This window comes from Callithrix jacchus, chromosome 13 (assembly GCF_049354715.1).
Source record: "Callithrix jacchus isolate 240 chromosome 13, calJac240_pri, whole genome shotgun sequence".
Taxonomy (NCBI): Eukaryota; Metazoa; Chordata; class Mammalia; order Primates; family Cebidae; genus Callithrix; species Callithrix jacchus.
In genome coordinates this window covers 121,439,693-121,460,787 of record NC_133514.1, presented here as the reverse complement: position 1 = coordinate 121,460,787, position 21,095 = coordinate 121,439,693, and the positions used below count along the sequence as shown (strand labels likewise).

Sequence of the window (21,095 nt, the reverse complement as noted above, 5' to 3'; positions counted from 1 at the left end):
ATGATTTATTGAAAATTACTGTGGCCTTGTGGTTGTTAATAAATTTGTTTGATCGCAAAAGCCAGAAACATATTTCCCAAATGTCTACGATGTCTGAAAACTGTGCCTCCAGACAGCGATGAAGCCACAAGGAACTGCACCTGGCATAACGGGACCTGCAGCACAGCTATTATTACGTGACTCTTCCAAATCTTAATTCCCTGATCATATTCAGTGCTCTGAGAATACAACAGAATTGAAAAAGGCGGTTCTTGGCTGTGTCCTCGGCACATCCAGAGGAGTTCTTAGGTCTCTAAGTTTCCTCAGCCTGGCTGTCACCATGGACACAGTTTGATGTGACAGAACTGGGGATACACCAACAGCTCACAACACGGAAGAGCCCTCAGGTCCACGCCACAAGAGACACAAATGTCAGGATGAGGGACGATTATGGGAATATGCTATTACATGAAAAACTAAATTGCTTTGCCCATATCCATAATGAAATCAGAGCTTTCTTCTTTATGGAAAAAAAGATCTATACCTAATATGCCAAGTTACATGAAGCTACAGTTTAAAATTGATGAATGAATCAGATATTCAGTTGAACTTCCTTTCTTCCTAGGATACATTGCTTTTTGGTGGTGTGGCCATATCAAACATTAAAATGTTTTCACTTACCATACAGTTATGTCACTGAAGTTCTTAATCAGACTCTCTATAAATGTATACTGCTACAAAAATTTAAAAGTTGCATTGTATGAATTAATTCTGTAAATATTTTTGAATTTATATATGCGTGCATATATCTGACACTAATAAAGAAAGCATTCTTTTAATACTGAAGATAATGTCACTTCCTGTAATCATCACAAAGAGCATTGCTACTTCATTAAGGTGTAATTTACATGCAATAAACTGCACATATTTAAAGTGTAAAATTTTGTTTTGATATATGTATATGGCTGTGACCATCACCACCTCAAGATACTGAACATTTCCATTACTCACAAAAGGATCCCTGCACTAACCCTCCTAACCTCTACCACCTGCTGGCCACTTGTACATAATTTTGTATTAATGGAATCATACACCAATACTCTTGCTTGGTTGGTTTTTTTGGCTTTTTTATTTTCAGACAAATTTTTTGTAATACAGTGTTTTGATTCCGTATTTTCTTTTCTACTAAACTTAGCAAAATTAAATCTGGTACAAAATTATCATTTAGTGTGACTTGCTCCCAAGCTGCCTACGGCCAGTGACCCTAAAATTCTTGGAAGGTTCTTCAGGAGGAAGACAGAAGGTGCGGCTTTTGTCCAAGTGTTATAGCAAACCAAAATCCCCTCCATCTTAAGGACTCACAGTAACCCACTTTAGTTCTGGAGAGATTACTTAAGGATGTACACAAGAAAGAAGAAAAGGACACGAGGAAATATGGAATCAAGAAACAGTAGCACTAACCCAGCAATCAGTTCCAATTACACTACAAAGTCAGTATGCTGCAAGAATGTCTCTATGATAAAACTAACCTTAATAAACAGCATGAGACTAATAAGCTAGATGTCAAGTAATAAGGTAATGGAACAGATTTATTTCACAACAGAAAATAAAGAAAAACAAGGTGAAAAAACCAGAAGACGAATGAGGATGGGAAAGGGCTGAGGGAAATGATGACACAGAAAATGCAGGCCAGAGTGAAGCATGATTCTGCTCAGGTCATGACATGTAATTAAAAAAAAAGAAGAATCTACGTTAAGCTTAACTCTAAAACAACGACTTAGCCACACATACTAAGTGACATGATTCAACTTCCCTCTCCTAGGACTTTGTACAACAGATAGAACTATAGGGAATAATATTTTCATAATTATAATACTATAAATGCAAATTACTTGCCTCTCACTTTTAGATTCCAGCTACTGACAAACACTTAAAAAATGATAAATGAACACTGGTGGGCAAACAGCCTCTGGCACAAGACAAAACCTATAAATGCATAAAGGGAAATATATAAACAATTTAATAAAAGAAAACATATAAATATTTGCCTAAATAAAATTTGAAATATTTATAAGGCAAAGAAATTATAAGGGCAGAAATTAAGAAACAGATTGAAGAATACATTTGCAACGCATATTGCGCAAAGTTATGGAGAAACAGACACATTCATACTCTGATGTTGAGAAATAAGAATTGTATAACCATTTGGGGGCAATACTAAATTTGTGCAAAAACAATAACAAACAAAAAGTTCTTCAGTAAATGGTACTGGTACAACTGACTAACAGTTTTTGCTTTGTAATTTTTTTTTTAACTTTAACTTAAAAAAAAAAAAAAAGAAAAAAAAGATCGGTAGGGGAGTGGCTCATGCCTGTCATCCTAGCACTTTGGGAAGCCGAGGTGGGCAAATCACCTGAGGTCAGGAGGACACTTGCCTGGCCAACATGGTGAAAGCACATCTCTACTAAAAATACAAAAAATTAGCCGGGCGTGGTGGTGCACTCCTGTAGTCCCAGCTACTCAGGAGGCTGAGGTGGGAGAATTGCTTGAACCTGGGAGAGGGAGGTTGCAGTGAGCCGAGATCACACCACTGTGCTCCAGCTTGGGCAACAAGAGCAAAACTGCACTTCAATAAAAATAAAAAATCACCACCCAAAAAATGGTAGATGATCAGATTTTGCATGGAAAGCAGGAATTATTTTAAAAGTAATTATTTAAAATATAATCATAAGTAGAAATAGTCTAAGCATGAAACCAAAAAGCAGCAAGCATTTAAAAATATTGGTAGGCCACATTATATGAATACACTGAACTCTTATATGAGCAACAGAAACGATAAACATGTTTATAGAAAAAAAGTGGAAAATAAAAAATTAACAAACTTTTATAAAAAGAACTTTAAAAACACACATTGGAAAAATAAGCAGATAACATGAACAGACTTAGAAAATAAATATGTGAGAAATACACTTTCTTAAATAATAATTATCTTCAACCTCACACATAAAAAACTAAACAAATGGGATACCATTTTTACAGTTATTAGATTGAAACATAGTGAAAAATTGATTAATTAATATGCAGATGTTATAAATGGCATAGTCTTCTGAAGAGCATTTTGGCCAAATAATCAAAATTCTTGGAACATGCTTATTTTTTTAATCTAGAATTTCAAAATGATAACTTTTAAATTCACCAATATCAGGCCACTTACAGAAGCTATAATTTATCAGAAACTGTGCACCTAATAAAACACTTGCAAGCATACACAATTTCTAACATCAAAGGATGACCCATAGCATACTGTTGAATAAATATTCTACTGGAAAAAAAATCATAGTATATAGAATCATGCAACCATGCAAGAATGTGGCCAGGGGAAGGTACTGTCAGAAAGGATTTATACCAAAATATTCATGAAAGCCAATGCAGACTGACAAGTGAAGAGAGTGGTTTTTTTTCTATTTTGTGATTTATATATGATGCTCAGTGCACACATTACTATTAGAATCAGAAATCAAAATTCCCGTTCACCTGTTTCTTGAAAGAATGCCCCTAAGGAGAGGGCAGGAACATGTGAAGGTGGCAGAAGGGCAGGCACACAGCCACTGAGGGCAATCACAGGCCTGGGGAGCCCAGACCTCCCAGCAGGTAGACACCCCACCCACAAGAGAATTCTTAGTCTGCAAATACCTGCTTGTTTATTTTAGTTTAATTATAATTTGAAATGTCACGTACTTTCTTTCATCCACAAGGAACTTAGTATTTTTCATTAAAAATTAATCAAGGACTTCTACAAGCCATATTGTGGTAACTAATATGGGACTTGCCCTCCCACGAAAACAACCGGAAAATGGACAACACTTATAAAATACCTATTTTCAGACATTAGATAACAGCGACCTCAAAGAAATGAGAATGCCATGTGCCCCACATAAGCCCAGGTGAAGATTTACCACTTTATAGGGCAGAAGCTAGGTGGAGGGAGGCAGCTGTTCTGAATTTTGGAGACTGAGACAGGAATTCAGGGAAACTGACAACTAGCATTTGCAAAATACTAAAAAGGGGCAAGGAAAAGTTCTTGAAAAGTTCTTTTAAGAAAAAGAACTGCAGAAATCTGAAAGTGTTCCACCTGAGCATTACTGAATGTGAGCACGCACAGCATTCAGGCTAAGAATATGTCTGTCCAGGCAAAGGAGAACCACAAAGCTCCAACTTGAGCCACTGGCAAAGATTACACAGAGTTGAAGAGAGATGAGTTTTGACTAGCCAGAGTTCAGAAGCACCTCTGAACCAGCAAGGATTTCAGAAGATATCAGAAGGATCCCTGCAGGATCAAGCTCTAGTAATACTATTAAATAGCATTATAAGAAAGGAGCCTCTAGGCCCCGCTAACAAAAATTTAAGAACAAGGCTTGAAAACATCAAGTTGACCCACAAGTTGCTGAACTAATTTAATAAATATCAAGATGCTTTAAAAATAGAAATGAAAATCTCAGACATTAATTATAACACTTATATACTCAGCATATAATAAAAAATTACCAGACATGGAAAGAAGCAGGAAAGTATGGGCCTATAATAAGGGCCAAAAATTTTAAATAGGAATATACCCAAAAGTGAGAGAGCTAACAAAGTTAACAGACATGGGATCAAGCATTATAAACTGTTGAAATAGTCCAATGAAGCCATTATATATTAGGAAAGACTAAAAAACGTATTTAAACAACAAAAATGAGAGAAACGTATGGAACATTCAGAGATTACAACACTTGAACAACAAAATTCATTGGGTGGGCTTAACAGAAGACTAGACACTGAAAAAGATAAATGTCAGTGAATTTAATAACAGAGCAACAGAAACTATCAAAACTGAGTTACATAAGGGAAAAAAAAAAGGTTGAGAAAAAAAGAGTAAGAGACCTTCAGTGGCATGTGGGAATCTAACTACTTGATATTCCCACTGAAGCTCTTGCTCTTTTCTTCTGGGTCTTTTTTTGAGACGAGTAGTTAGACTAATTTCCTTGATATCAGTAGCTAGACTAATTCTGTTGGTCATGTCCCATTTAGAGGGGTTTGGGCAAAAGGGAAGACAAAAAAAAATAAAGGCTGAAAATCTTGAAAATAGATTAAAATCATGAAACTCTGGATACAAGAAGCCCAACAAACCCAAGGAAGACAAATAAAAACACATCATACTTAAATTCCTGAAGGCAGAAAAAGGAGCCGAGGATAAAGAGGCCTGCAGGCATCTTTTCAGGACTATGGATGCCATAAGATAAAGTAAAGGCTCTGAAAGGCAGAGATAAAAAAGAAAGACTGTCAAATGAAAACTTCAAAACAGCTTTCAAATCTGAAGGCAAAATAGGCCCCGAGCAATGGCTCCCACCCATAATTGCAGCACTTTGGGAAGCTGAGGTGGGTGGATCACCTGGGATCAGGAGTTCAAGACCAGCCAGGCCAACATGGTGAAACCCCATTCCTAAATAAATAAATAAAGTACAAAAATTAGGCAGGCATGGTGGTACGTGCCTGTAATCCCAGCTACTCAGGACACTGAGGCAGAAGAATTGCTCTAACCCAGGAGGCGGAGGCTGCAGTGACTCGAGATGGGGTCACTGCACTTCAGCCTCTGTGACAGAACCAGATTCGGTCTCAAAAACAAAGAAAAAGGCAAAATGAAGACAATTTTCAAACAAAAATTCACACAATCTCTAGCAGATTTCACTACAAGACATGTTGTAAGAAGTTCTTAGAACTAAAGAAAAATGGCAGTAAATGGAAACTTGGTTCAACACACAAGAAAGAGAAGTCCCAGAACAGGTAAGCACATGGGTAAATGGAAAAGATTGTTTTCATTTTTTACTCTCTTTAAAATATGCTTGACAACTTCGAACAAAAAACAGTACTGCACTATGCGGCTGGTAATATGTAGAAGTAAGATAAACGACACAAATACAAAGCGTGGGAAGAAGCCATGTCAGACTGTGCTAAGACTCTTACACAGTAAGTGACATGCAAAAAGACTGTGCTAAGTTAAAAACATACACTGGAAACATGATAATGACACACAACAGAACTAATACACACAGCTAATTAGCCGTTAATGGTGATGAAGTGGAAATGAAACACAACACCCAAAGAAGAAGAAAAGAAACAAAGAAACGGGTAAGCAGAACATGAAGAGTAAAATGCCTGACTTCAGCTCAACCATGTTAATGATTACAGTAAAGGCACAGCATAAAATGCAGCAATTCTCAGAATAAAAAAGCAGTACCTACTTTCATTACATTAAGAAACACACTTTAAATTCAAAGAAATATATATGAAACATAAAACGATGGAAAAAGTACGCATGTAAATGCTAATTTTTAAAAAGCTGAAATTACTATAATAGTTAAGAACAAAATAGATGTCTCAACAAAGAATGCTACCAGGAATAATGAAAACGGGCCAATTCAAGAAAATACAATAATTTTGCATGTGTATGAACCCAAAAACAGTGCTTCAATATACATAAGAAAACAACTCACAGAGCCAAAAGCAGAAATAGTTAAAGCTACAACAAGTATAGGATCTTAAAAGTCTTCTTCAGTATTTAAGAGAAAAAACAGTAGAAAAAAACTTTTTTAAATAACAGTTTCCATTAGCCTGACCTAATGAACATTTACAGAACATCCAGACAACAGGAGGTCAAACATTATTTTTAAGCTAACATGGAATACTGACCCAGAGAGTTCCTATGCTGGGCCATATCACAAGTTTCAATACATATGAAAGGACTGAAATAGAACAGAAAATGTTCCATGACCATAAGAAAATTAAATAACAATAAATTACAAGACACTGGGAAAATTCCCAACTATTTGGCACGTAACTATGTATTTCCAAATAACCAAGGGATGAAAAGAAGGAATCATGAAAGAATTAGAAAATATTTTTAATTAAATAACAAAAATGCAGAATATCAAAATTTGCGTGACACAGGTAAATACTGCTTGGAAAGAGGTTTACAGCTCTGAAAGTTTATAAACAGAAAATAATAAGGTATAAAATCAAAGGCCTAACTTCCACCTTATAGAGGAAGAAACAAAAATAGTATTATACATAAACTGTGTAGAATGAAGGAAATAAAATCCGGGCAGAAATTAACAACACAGAAAATGAACAAACAATAAAGATAATCAATGAAATCAAAAACCAGTTCAGTTCTTTGACATGATCAATAAAATAGAGACAGGATATAAACTACCAATATTGGGAATGAAAGAAGGAACCCTAAAATACTAAAAATAATAATAGAACATTGTAAACTTTATGTCATTAACGTTGTCAACTTACATACAATGAACTAATTCTCTGAAAACCACAAATTTTCAATGAACAGAAAATCTGATTAACTCTATACCAAAGAAATTCAATTCACAATCAAATGTTTTACCACAAAGTAAACTCTTGGATCAGACAGTTCCAAAAGTGAATTTGTTCAACATTTAAAAAATAAATAACACCAACTTTATGCCAACTGTTTTAAACATTACAGGAGGCAAAAAGACTCCCCAACTCTTTATAAGGCCAGCTTATCCCTAGATACCCAACGAAAGACATTAAACAAAGGCAATACAGATCCATGTCTTTCATGAACATCAGCACAAAACATCCTTAACAAAATATCAGCAGATCAAATACTGTGACATAATCAAAAGACACTCAGTATGACTAGGTGAGGTTTATGCCAGTAACACAAGGTTGGTATAACAAATATAAAGACAGACCACACACCATTATACTAACAGATGAAGAAGAAAATCCATACGATCATCCCTACAGATACAGAAAAGCTTTGGAAAAACCTAACACCCATTCAGGGTAAGACCTCTCAGCAGGCCGGGCGCGGTGGCTCACGCCTGTAATCCCGGCACTTTGGGAGGCCGAGGCGGGTGGATCACGAGGTCAAGAGGTCGAGACCATCCTGGTCAACATGGTGAAACCCCGTCTCTACTAAAAATACAAAAAATTAGCTGGGCATGGTGGCGCATGCCTGTAATCCCAGCTACTCGGGAGGCTGAGGCAGGAGAATTGCCTGAACCCAGGAGGCGGAGGTTGGGGTGAGCCGAGATCGCGCCATTGCACTCCAGCCTGGGTGACAAGAGCGAAACTCCATCTAAAAAAAAAAAAGACCTCTCAGCAATCTAGGACTAGAAAGAACTTCCTCACCGACAGGGACTCCCTGAACAAGCTGCAGGTGACATTAGACGTGAAGGCAGAATGGTTCTGCACCGAGACTGTCAACAGGACACATCACCAAAGAGGACCGGCAGATGGCAAACAAGCAGGAGAACGAATGTTGAGCACGACCGGCCACCACAGAAACACAAGCGGAAGCCATAGTAAGACAGCACTGCAGCCGGGCGTGGTGGCTCACGCCTGTAATCCAAGCACTTTGGAGGCCAAGGAGGGACGATCACCTGAGGTCGGGAGTTCAAGACCAGCCTGACCAACATGGTGAAACCCCATCTTTATTAAAAAAAAAAAAGTAAAAAATTGATAAAAGAGAAAAAAAAAGTAGGATAGCACTGTACACAATAAAACTACAATAAAAACTGGTGACAACACTGAAGGTGGCAAGGACAGAGAAACTGGGTCACTCATCTGGTGCTGGTGGAGACACGGAATGGTGCAGCCACTCTGGAAAAGTTTGGCAGCTCCACTGAAAGCCACACTGTGATCCAGGAACTGCCGCATGCACACACCCAGCCCCATCCTCAGGTGAGGAGGTGCTCTCCCTGGCATCTGACTTCATGATTTAACAGCTGCCTAGTTGACTCTACCCACTGCAAAGCAGGTAAAAGGCAGCTGTCAACAGCCCAACATCTCCAACCTGGTCATCTGTTGGTCCAGTAGAATCTACCTTCCTTCATTAAACATATAAATTATTCATAGTAGCCTACAAAATTTATGTAAACAATCATAGAACACCGGAAATTAAAATCCCATGAAACAAATCATCTAAGTAGCACTCGCTGCCTGGCTTTGACTGAGAAGCCTGACCCAGAAAAGCAGCTTGGACAATTTTCAAACAGAGTTTCTAACCTGAAGGCCAGTGAAGCCCATGTGAAGTACAGAGAGAAAACAGGGGAAAAGAAAAACATTTCTATGTGCCTAAGAAGAAGAAAATTAAAATCAGGATATTCATTTGAGAATATCCGGTATTACTGATTTGAAAGATTCTAAACACATGAGCATGAATACACTTTTTAACTGGCAAAGCATCAATACAGAAATCACAAAGAAGAGGGGCAAACAGCCAAATAAAAACTAAAAGTTTCTGGCTGGGAGTGGTAGCTCACACCTGTAATCCCAGCACTTTGAAAGACCAAGATGAAAAGACTGCTTGAGGCCAGGAGTTCAAGACCAGCCTGGACAACACAGCAAGATCCACCCCCAGTCTCTACAAAAAAAAAATTAAAAATTAGCTGGGCATGGTGGTATACACCTGTACTCTCATCTACTCAGGAGGCTGTGGAGAGACTATCGCTTGAGCCCAGAAGTTTTAGGTTGCAGTGAGCTATGATCGTGTTACTGTACTTCAGCCTGGGCAACAGAGTGACAACCTATCATTTAAAAAAACAAAATAAATAGAAAAAGAAAAAGGACATTAAGAGGAGAAGGAGGAGGAGGAAGAGGAGAAGGAGGAAGAAGAGTAGGAGGGGTCAAGGAAGGGGAGGAAGGTGACCAGAAGGAGAAAGAAAACCAAAGTGCCAAAAGGAAAATTCAAAACCACCTAAAACTGATTATGTGCTAAGACATCACAGAAATTATTTTGGCATCATTTTGTGAATTGCCTTCATAAGGAATAAAGAAATTATAAAACAAATTCTCAATGCATTAAATAAAACAGCTTGTATAAACAGAAATATACATGAAACCTAGAAACCACCACTAAAAATAAGAGGATGAAGTCTCGATGCTGCTCACCCCAAGAGCCGGCAGCCGTTGTGTGCAGCTCACCGCCACCTTCAGCTTCCAGTCAGTTTCACCATCTAGTTGATCAGTTCGAATAAAACACGAACCTTGGAAGCAGAGAATAAAAATTTACCACTCTTGAATTGTGTTACAGAAGGTTTTTCCTGAGCTACAGGTGCCCTCAAAGAATAATTCCAGGGCACAGTAGGACAAAGAAATAACAACCTAGACATTCCCAGGAACAAAAATCCTTAAAAGCCTTTATTTTACACAATGTTCCTTGATTCACAAAAGAAATCTGATGAAAATATGTAGGCCATTAAAATTGTTTTTAGTTAATCACTTATTTCCTGTTTGCTGTTCTTGCCTATTAACATTAATCAGTCTTCTATTTTAGAAAAACTACATTGATCATTTCCACTTTCAATGTATGTTTTGATAATAACAAAATAAAAAATACACAAAAATATCCAAGAATGTGTGATATTATCTTGCTAATAAAATATCAGATTTACCATCATAAAAAACGTTCAATCATAAAAGCACAGCTACAATGCTGAGACCCAGGTAAGTGTTACCATATGCTCATGAGCCTATCCAGTTTCAAACACAGTAAGATATTCTATTAGGAAAATCCATTACTCTTTGGCCATGCTATCATCCTACTTCTCAGAATCTATTCTAATGACGAAATAGCAAAAGCACAAAATGAAAAACACACAAGACTGCGCCTTCCAGCATTGTTTCTAATAACAGAAGATTGTTATGAAACAAGGGGGAACAAACAGAGTACTAGCTGATTAAAACAGCACACGCACCAATACAGAAAGTAAAGCAAACACGATGACTGCAATACACTGTCATGGAAAGATGTCTAGGATGTAGACTGTGAAATGAGAATACATTATAGTTAAGAACAAGGGAGGGAAGAGAGGGAATTCATGTGTCTTCATACATCTCTCTATGTATGTATCACTGTGTATACGCATGCTCATCTGTGTGTGGATATGTGCCCATGTGCGTATCTGTGTGCACATGTGTGTGTGTGTGTGTGTATGCGCGCCAGCATAGCTGTGTGTGCACATGCATGTATATATGTATTTGTGCATGTATGTTTGTGTACATGGGTATCTGTGTATAATATGCATATATAACTGAAGAAGTACCTGAGGATCTGTGTGTTTGTGTGTGTGTATGCTGGCGTGTGAACATATCTGTGTGCACAAGTGTGGACCTATGTCTGCATGCATGCATATCTGTGTATGTGAAGGACGTGAGGGCACGAAAATCTGTGTTCCTATGTGTGTACATCTCTGTGTGAGTGTATCTGCGGGCATACAAATGCTTCTGTGTGTGTGCACATACCTGTGTATACATGTATATGAGTATAATTCCTACAGAGGGAGGAAGGGAACAGGAATAGATTTTAGGCCTTCTGAATGTATCATATACTGTTCACTTTAAAATCAGATATATTTTATATCATTAAAAAGCCAGATTACCCCAAACATTTTTAAAACTCCTAAAAAATTAAAAGCAGCATATAAAACATAATTGACAGTTTAATCACAGAGATAATTCATCCAGGTAACTTTTGAGGTTGCAGAATTTTTTTTGAGGTTTTTTTTTTTTCCTTTTTCAAGAGACAAGGTCCCGCTCTGTCACCCAGGCTAAAGCGGTTCAGTGGCACAATCACAGATTGCTGTAAACTCAACTTCCTGCACTTACGTGACTCTCCCCCCGTAGCCTCCCAAATCATTGGAACTACAGGCATATGCCACCATGCCCAGCTAATTCTTTTTCATTTTTTGTACAAGTAGGGTATCACTATGTCACCCAGACTGGTCTCAAACTTTTGGAATCAAGCAATCCTTCCGCTTCAGCCTCCCCAGGTGCTGGGATTACAGGCATGAGCCACCCACCACACCCAGCCAGAAAATTCTAAATTGCAAAAGAAAATAGTTACAGAAAGCCATACAAGTGTAGGTACACCTAGCAAATCATTAGAAACCAAATACCCTGTGTAAATAACCTCAAGGTCCCTCAGGAGACCCTCCAGTGCCCCATCCCAAACACAGGCCCCTTATCCTTCCAAAGCAGGTCGCTTCTACTTCCTTGCTGTGCGTAAGTGTTCATGCCCAAATCCTCAGACACTAGAGCTGAGCCCTACCTATCCTTGCTGTCTTCAGTCACTTTTAATCCATAGGTCCCCTCCCCTCCACTCCTCTCTCCTTCTGATTCATCTGCTGAAAGGCCTGGGTCTGCACTTGACCATCTGCATGCTTGTGGTCCAGTCTGACTGCCTACCCCATCCACTGCCTGGAGCCCAGCCCTTGCTCCAGCTGGCCTTCAGCACTACAGCACTGTTGCGACCCAGAGGCACCAGGTCCAGGTTCTGCTCTACTTGGTGTGGCGGCCACTCATGCTCAGTACCAAGACACGCTACATGACAGGAGGATGTAGAGAGAGATGATCTGTCCTCCTTTTTACTTTCAGCTGAAAAGAAAGTAGACAGAGCAGCTTCCGCACTTCTGAGCTGGGTGTGGTCACCCAGTAGAACAGCTCCTGTAGGAAAGGGTGGCTCCCTGTTGCTCTTCATCTACATTTCGAGATAATGAACTGGCACTGCCAACCCCAGATGGTGAACAATGGGGTGAACAGCAATATTTGTTAAGTCTCAATACAATGTAATGATTATTATTGTTGTTATTATTACAGAATCTCAAATTGCCCCATAATTGGCCAATGGGAGTCTCTTCATGTGGTGCCTGAGTCCTGGTGACACGAACCTAGTAGGCTCTGGCGATTGTACTGCAAACTGGTGTCATAAGACGCTCGTTGCCACTGTACTGAACATTGTTTCTAGGTCTTTTCAATGGACAGAGCAAGAATAAAAAGAAAAAAATGGGCGGGGGGAGAGAGAGCGAGAGAGTGTGTGTGTGTGTGCGCATGCCCACACACAAGGTAACTCACGAGTTCACACTGACACTGCCAATTCCACGTCAGTAACACAAGACGTTTCCTTTAAGCTCTTTGATACTACAGCTACATCTTCTTTCTTCCCTGTTGAGAATCCTGATTTTCAAGAACATGCGAGAAGACAGAGTGAGAATTCCAGCATGCCCTGTGGTTTTGGGTGGTTTGCTCAAATCTGCCGGCATTTGGGGCTTTGTAGAGATAAGAGATAATTTCATTTTATTATAAATGCTGGCCAGGGGTTGTTGGGTCTATCTAGTTCCTCAGTCTGTCCTCTTAGATCTGTGTGATATTTTTACTTCAAGGTCAACAATCTTATTGAGCTACAATGGCCGTACAACAACCCTCATGCTTAAAATATAAAACCGGATGTGTTCTGCCCTATGTGCATGCCTGTGAAACCACCATCAGCACCACAACATCTCCCAACCATAAAGGTGATATGCACGCCCTCCTCCTGACCCCTCCTCCGCCGACTGCAAGCATGTACTAATGATCTGCTTTATGTCACCAGCTCTGTTGTCACCGGTGCAAGGATTTGGGAACATATAAAAACTCTGCTGCACAACCAACTCCAAGGATCTCCGAACTGCATGTGACTTCATATACGGAAACTGGAGTGTCCTTCTACTGGGACATACGCTAAGCAAAGAAACGAGAGACAAACTTTAAACAGGCTTCCATTACCGTATCATTCATGTTCATGCTGGTGCTGTGATATGGAAACACACATACACACAGAAGCAAGCATGAGCTGCCATCACTTCGCAGTTACATGGGACCGGAAAAACAACCATCTAAACTAATCCATGGAGTGCAATCTTAATAATCAACGTGGAAAAGACAATCGTCCGATGGCTACTAAAAACCCGTCAGAACACTGAAACTTTCTTCCTGCCAATTATAAATGTATGGGGAGACAAAAAGAATACAAGCAGTGTTCACTGAGTATGCTAATTGAAAACAGCAGAAACACTGAGAATAAAAGTGCCTTGTTTCTTCCTTAAAATCTTAGGGAAGTTTGAAACACAACTTGCCTCTTCCTCATCACAAAACTTATGATATGAAGGAAGCATCTCCTCTAGGCTTTGGCACTGCCATGCTGCCATGGAAGCTGAGACGAGCTTGTGCTGTGTATCTTACAGGCTTTCTGTGTCAGGAAATATGTCTGAGGGTTCCTTTAATGTGACATTTTTGGTTGGCATAACTCACATAAGGACATCTTCATCTTTTTTAACACCACGACGTCCCCCTTTTTTGCCAGAAAATTCAACTTCAGTCAATTCCTCTGGCTTGAAACCAGCAGTGGCTCGAAGGGCAGGGCAGGGCCACAGTGTAAACAATCCGTTCGCTCTCCCCAGCTTCCCACAGAGCCATGGTGTGGTGCAGTAGATTTTCTGCAGTATCACACATGCAGAGCCTGGGGTCACTTCCTGTCACTGTGCTTCAATGTTTTCATCTGCATGTGTTCTGACATACTTCTTCAAAACCTCAACTGAAGATCCTGCATGATCACCAGTTACATAGCAATAACGACAGATCAAAAAGCTCACCTAAGATTACAGGCTTAAAAAGTTGAAGTAAGGCCATGGCACACTGGCTGGATTAATGACGCTGTGTTTGGTGGTAAAAAACAAATTAACTTTGACAAGGAAAAACACAACCACATCCTTTGCTGTTTGTGGGTGAACTAACTGCAGATGTGCAGTGATCAGTCACCAACAGACTCTGAAGAAGTGATGCTGTATTGATCACTGGTCATGTGACAATCAGGTTGTTGACTCAATGATCTCTGGACTGAGGAGTCAAAAGTGAAGCTCATACTTCATGCAATTAGTCATCAGTACTATACCATGGTAACTAAGACAAAAATAAATATTTTTTGAGCGCAGACTGGAGTGCAGTGGTGAGATCCAGGCTCACTGCAGCCTCAACCTCCTAGGCTGAGGTGATCTTCCCACCATGCCTGGCTAATTTGTGTGTGTGTGTATATATATATATATATATATATATATATATATATATATATATATATATTTTTTTTTGTACAGACAGAGTTTTGCCATATGGCTAAGGTTGTGCTGTTGAAGAATTGGTGTTGCTTATCTTAACTTTGGGAATTGAAATTCATGGACATTAGAATGTGCAAAACAAGATTTTCTACTTAAGAAATACAAACATAAAATTAAAGATGTAAACATTCCATAATCCTAAATATGAATTGGGAATATCACTAGATCCTTCCAGTACCACAATTCTCCTTCCAAAAACAGAAATCAAGAGCTATTCAAACAAAGGCCCAGGAGGAGTCAGGGCTCCCTGAAAAACTCTGATGGGGCAGGAAATAAAAACAGCCTGAAACAAAACAAACTAGTGTGTAAGAAAGCAACTGGGGAAAGCAGCAAACGATCACAAGAACAAATGTGAAGAGACTTTCATTGAACAAAGAAGAAAAAATGTGACCACAAAAAAACAATAAGGTCTATAATGGAATGGAATGTATTAACATCTATATGTCAAAATGCATGAGTTCATAAATGCACTTTTAAAAATTCTTTGCTTACCTTTGCTAAGAACCTCACATATTTGTTTTTTTATCTTGCTATAAAATGGACAAATTATACTTTTAGGTATTTATAGGGCACCAAATGATGCTATAAATTATAAACACAACGCTATCACCCCAAATACCTGTCGTTTTTTATGGTGAGAACATTTGGAATTTACTTAGTAATTCTGAACTGTACAACACACTACTATTAATAAATCACACAATCAAAAAAAACCTTACTCCTCCCAATACTTTGTACTCTGACTATAAACTCACCAATACTCCTCTCCTCCAGCATCACTCTACTTATCCTCTGCTTCCCTAAGTTCAATTGTTTTAGATGCCATGTAGAAATACAAACATGCAGTATGTGACTCTCCGTACCTGGCTGATTTCACTTAGTGTAATGTTCTCCAGTTCCATCCATGTTATCACAAGTGACAGAATTTATTTCGTTTTAAAGCTCAATCATATTCCATTGTATTTATATGTCACATTTTCTTTATCCACTCATTTATTAAGGGACATTTAGGTGGATTCCATAACTTGGCTACTGTGAATAATTCTGCAAAGATCAATAAGAATGCAAATATCTCTTTGGCAAACTGATTTCAAATCATTTGAATAAATACTCAGAAGTGCAACTGCTGGATCATACAGTAATTCTATTTTTAGTTTTCCCAGCATATTGCTCTTAAAACAGGTAAAGAAGAATATCAGATATTCATTCTGCCTTTCCTGAAATCTCAGAGCAGTCATATAATTGATGTTGGTATCTTCTTTACAAGTGTCAGCTAGTAAATACAAAAGGAGAAACAATTAGAATACCACCACTTTACAACACCTAAAAAAATGGATCTAGACAGAATCAACGGCTGGTAACATCTGGTGAAAGGCTGATGAAGAACTTTTTTGTTTTGTTTTGTTTTGAGACAGAGTCTTACTCTGTTGCCCAGGCTAGAGTGCAGTAGCATGACCTTGGCTCACTGCGGCCTCCACCTCCTGGGTTCAAGCAATTCTCATGTCTTAGCCTCCTGAGTAGCTGGGATTACAGGTGCACACCACCATGCCCAGCTAATTTTTGTATTTTTAGTAGCGATGAGGTTTCGCCATGTTGGCCAGGCTGGTCTCGAACTCCTGACCTCAGGTGATCCTCCTGCCTCGGCCTCTCAAAGTGCTGGGATTACAGGTGTGAGCTACCGCACCTGGTCTGACAGGGAACTTTATACTGGGAAGACCAGTTGATAAGCACCTGTATCTATTGATTACTAAAAGAGACACATCTAGACATCTGCCTAGAGTTAGAAACAGGACTATATAGGAGCGGTGATGTAGTATTCTTTTTTTTTTAATTGTACTTTAGGTTCTGGGGTACATGAGCAGATCATGCAGGACTATTGCACAGGTACATACATGGCAATGTGGTTTGTTGCCTCCATCACCCAGTCACCTATATCTGGCATTTCTCCCTGTGTTATCCCTCCCCAACCTCCCAACCCCTGCTATCCCTTCCCTAGCCCCTCAACCAGCAGACCCCAGTGTGTGATGCTCCCCTCCCTGTGACCATGTGTTCTCATTGCTCAACACCCACCTATGAGTAAGAACATGTGGTGTTTGATTTTCTGTTCTTGTGTCAGTTTGCTGAGAATGATGGTTTCCAGGTTTATCCATGTCCCTACAAAGGACATGAACTCATCGTTTTTTTATGGCTGGATAGTACTCCATGGTATATAAGTGGCACATTTTCCTTGTCCAGTCTATCATCGATGGGCATTTGGGTTGGTTCCAGGTCTTTGCTGTTATAAACAGTGCCGAAATGAACATATGTGTGCATGTGTCTTTATAAAAGACTGATTTATAATCCTTTGGGTATATACCCAGTAATGGGATTGCTGGGTCAAATGAAATTTCTATTTCCAGGTCCTTGAGGAATCACCACACTGTCTTCCACAATGGTTGAACTAATTTACGATCCCACCAATAGTGTAAAAGTGTTCCTATCTCTCCACATCCTCTCCAGCATCTGTTGTTTCCATATTTTTTGATGATCACCATTCTAACTTGAGTGAGATGGTATCTCAATGTGGTTTTGATTTGAATTTCTCTAATGACCAGATGAGCATTTTTTCATGTTTGTGGGCCTCATGTATGTCTTCTTTTGAAAAGTGTCTGTTCATATCCTTCACCCAGTTTTGAAAGTTTGTTTTTTTCTTACAAATCTGTTTTAGTTCTTTGTAGATTCTGAATGAACCAAAAGAAAAACTAAAAGAAAATTGAAAATGAGTATAATCAACCCTTTAGATCCTCCTACCAGTTAACAAAAATACAGGAAATAAAGGAATGTATTAATTAATAACACAGTTATTTGTGTGTATGCGCTCACACAAATCTAAAATATCAATTCCCTATGTCCAATAACCCTGTTTTCTCAACAAACACAATACAAAGAAAGGGAAGGAATTGTTTTAGATGAAAACAGATTTGAGAGACATGTGTACCGAGTGCAAGAGGAGGGCCCCCCACATCCTGACTGGGACAGATCAACGGTAAGAAGAGGTGTGGAAGACCATCAGAAACTGGGAGACTCACCAAGTGTTAATCTAAGAAATCCATGTTCAAGAGTTGATGGTATGATAATGGAATTGCGGTTGTAATTTGTAAATGCAATCATGTTGCACACAGGATTTCATCCAAATGAGACATATGAATGAAACAAGACAGGTCAATTAATGAGAAGTGTTACAGGGGACAGTGGGGATGCAGCAGTCCATTACACTATGGCTTCATGCAGTGAAAATTCCTATAATAAAGTTTAAGATCCAATTTAAAAAACAGAAAATGAATACAACCTTTCAGGGAATTTTACTTCCAAAAAGATAAGCAGGTGTACTCTTTCCTATTCTTACAAAATACAGCAAAATATGCTGAACATTACATTTTTTAAAATGATGATGACTCTGGAAGATGGAGAAAAACGTGCAGTCCAGCTCGAGTCCTCAGGTATCGAGGAAGGACATGGTGACTTCCTCAGCTTTCACCTCGCCCATCATGTCTCAGGCTAGCAGTAGAAGAACCTGGCCACCCATAAACAATCGGTGCAGACGACTATCATAGTCCCATGAAAATTTTTTTTTTAAAGATTATTTTTAAATGTGTAGAGAAAGGCAATGTTGTTTAAAACAGCTACAAAATTGTTTAGAACAGCTAAAACAATGTGGGAGGAAAAAAGGAATAAGAAAATGGGAGAAATCCGCCTACCAGATTTTAAGACTTATCAGAAAGCTGCAGTAATCAAGATTGTTTAATACTGGAGAAGGAAGAGAAATACAGATCAGTGGAACAAAATAAAGATCCCAGAGAGAGTCCCCCCAACATACAAGTATGGCAGGTAATTTTGATGCATTCACAAAAGCAATTTATGGAGAATAGAGTCTTCAAAACAAATGATGCTGGAATATTGGGATATACATAGCCCAACAACCTCAAAGCCTTGACCCAAACCTTACATCTTATAAAATAATTAACTCAAGGCAGATCATAGATCTAAATGTAAAATTTTGGGGACACACACACAAAATCCTCAGGGCATAGGGCTGGAAGCTGAGTTCCTAAACAGGACATCAAAGGCCCATAAAAGAAAACAAAAAAGATTAACTGAACTTTGACAAAATTAAATACTTTGAATATGTAAAGATCCTTGCAGAAGATGAAAAGACAAACTACAAAAAATAGTATTTGTAAGCCATACATCTGACAAAGAACTCATATGTAGAATATATAAAGAATTTTCAATATCAATTTTTCATTCCAATTAGAAAATGGGCAAAAGACATGAAAAGACACTGCACAAAGAGTCCTGCGGATGGCAAACACACAGTGAGAACACGCTCAATGTCAGCAGCCGTGACAGAAGGGCACACGCAAACCACGATGAAGCACTGCTACACACACCAGCACACATTGGCCAGATGTGGCAAAACTAGATGTCCCAGGCACTGCTGGTGGGAACATAGAACCAAACAAAACAGTGACTCTGGAAAAGAGACCGTCAGTCTTAACATAAGCATGTAGTTACCACAAAGCCCAGCAACCCCATTTCTGGACATGGATCTGGAGAATTAAAAAACCGATGTCCACAAAAAAAGCTGTACATAATTATTCAAAGCAGCTTTATTTATAACAAAAACCTGTAAACAACAAAAAACTCCAATCAACCATGAGTGGTTTAAAAAATGCGGTGGCACATCCATCCATGAAATCCTAGTTAGCAGTAAAAAAGGAATGAATTACTGATATAGACAACAACTTGGATGGATCTCAAGCGTGCTGTGCTAAGTAGAAAGAGTCTCCAAAGGTCATGAATGGTTTATTTCATTTATGTAACATTTCAGAAATGACAAATTTGTAGAAATGGAGAACAAATTCATGGTTGCCCAGGGTGAGAGCTGCTGGGAGCAGAGGGATGGCTGAGCCCACAGGGCGAGTGTGAGGGAGATACTCACGGTGGTGCAACAGTTCTGCACCTTGACTGCACTGGTGGTGATAGGAACCTACACTCAAGATGAAATAACACAGCCCTATGCACACACACTGCACCAATGTCAATATCCTCGTCTGATATTCTACTACATGTAAGTTGTCAATCACTGGGGGAATCTGGGTGAAGGAGACACACAGGATCTCTCTGTACTATCTTTGCAACTTCCCAGGAGTCACTAATTATTTCAATATAAAAGGTATTTTTTAAAAAAAGGTGTTCACTCTAAAAACAAGTTTTAAATAGCAAATCAAAAGCTCTCCATTTAGGTTGCTAATACAACTGCAATCTATCTTTCCTACTAACACGTATCTCCTTAATGATACTGGTGTAAAAATTTCATATTTCACAAGTGATTTTTTTAATAACACCTCTTCTCAGACATGAACAGTCTTAAATTTTGGAAATAAACAAAATTTCAGCAGTGCTAATATATATTCTTCATGGTATTGAAGTAACAGATTTAAATAATATGTATTTTTTAAATAGATTTTTAATTAAAAAAAGCTCTATCAAGTTTCAAATATTTCAATTGCACCTTCGAACCCTGAATTTTAATTGTTTTTAAGTAACAATGTTATTTAACACTACAGGGAAAAGGTGACATCAATCAGACTAAACAAAATAAGCTCGTTGGCAAAGAACCTTCATGTATGAACTGAGAGAATCTAGAAAGATTCTGAAGATACCATGCAAGGCTGCACAGCACAGCCAAGACAAAAACAAGAAACCAGGGAAGAAAATAGTTTTTCCTCCAAGTTTTGAAAGCAAGATTCAGGCAATGAGTACTATGTGCTTTAGTGTCTACAACCTAATAGACTGAATAGATCTGGGGTCACAATCAAGTAGAGTCTGGTATTCAGACCTTGGTATTGTACTGACTAACGCTTATAACCAAGCAGCTCGGCAGATGAACTACTCTAACATGGAGGAGACCTCTGACACTATGCTGGACCAGAAAGGGGTCTTCACACACCAGCCTTTCCAGAAACTGATGGAAATGTTTAAACTCAGAAACAACAATTTCAACACAATCTAAAATTTGACTCCAGAAACCTAAAAAATATGTTAAGATGCTTTCCCAAA

At 38.7% G+C, this 21,095-nt stretch overlaps 1 protein-coding gene across 15 annotated transcripts in view; it reads right to left on the bottom strand.

The window, feature by feature from the left end:
* Nucleotides 1-21,095, bottom strand: part of ATP9B (ATPase phospholipid transporting 9B) — a 280,109-nt gene that overhangs the window by 181,098 nt on the left and 77,916 nt on the right. For 13 of the 15 annotated variants that reach the window (XR_013525960.1, XM_035271402.3, XM_035271403.3 and 10 more), the window contains one exon: nucleotides 9,958-10,052. The exons of the other annotated variants lie outside the window; for them this stretch is intronic. Coding sequence is in view for 11 of the 13 variants with exons in the window: in XM_035271402.3 (XP_035127293.3) it covers nucleotides 9,958-10,052 (95 nt within the window). In the remaining 2 variants the exon portion in view is untranslated. The remainder of the gene's footprint in view (nucleotides 1-9,957; nucleotides 10,053-21,095) is intronic. 15 annotated transcript variants of the gene reach the window in all.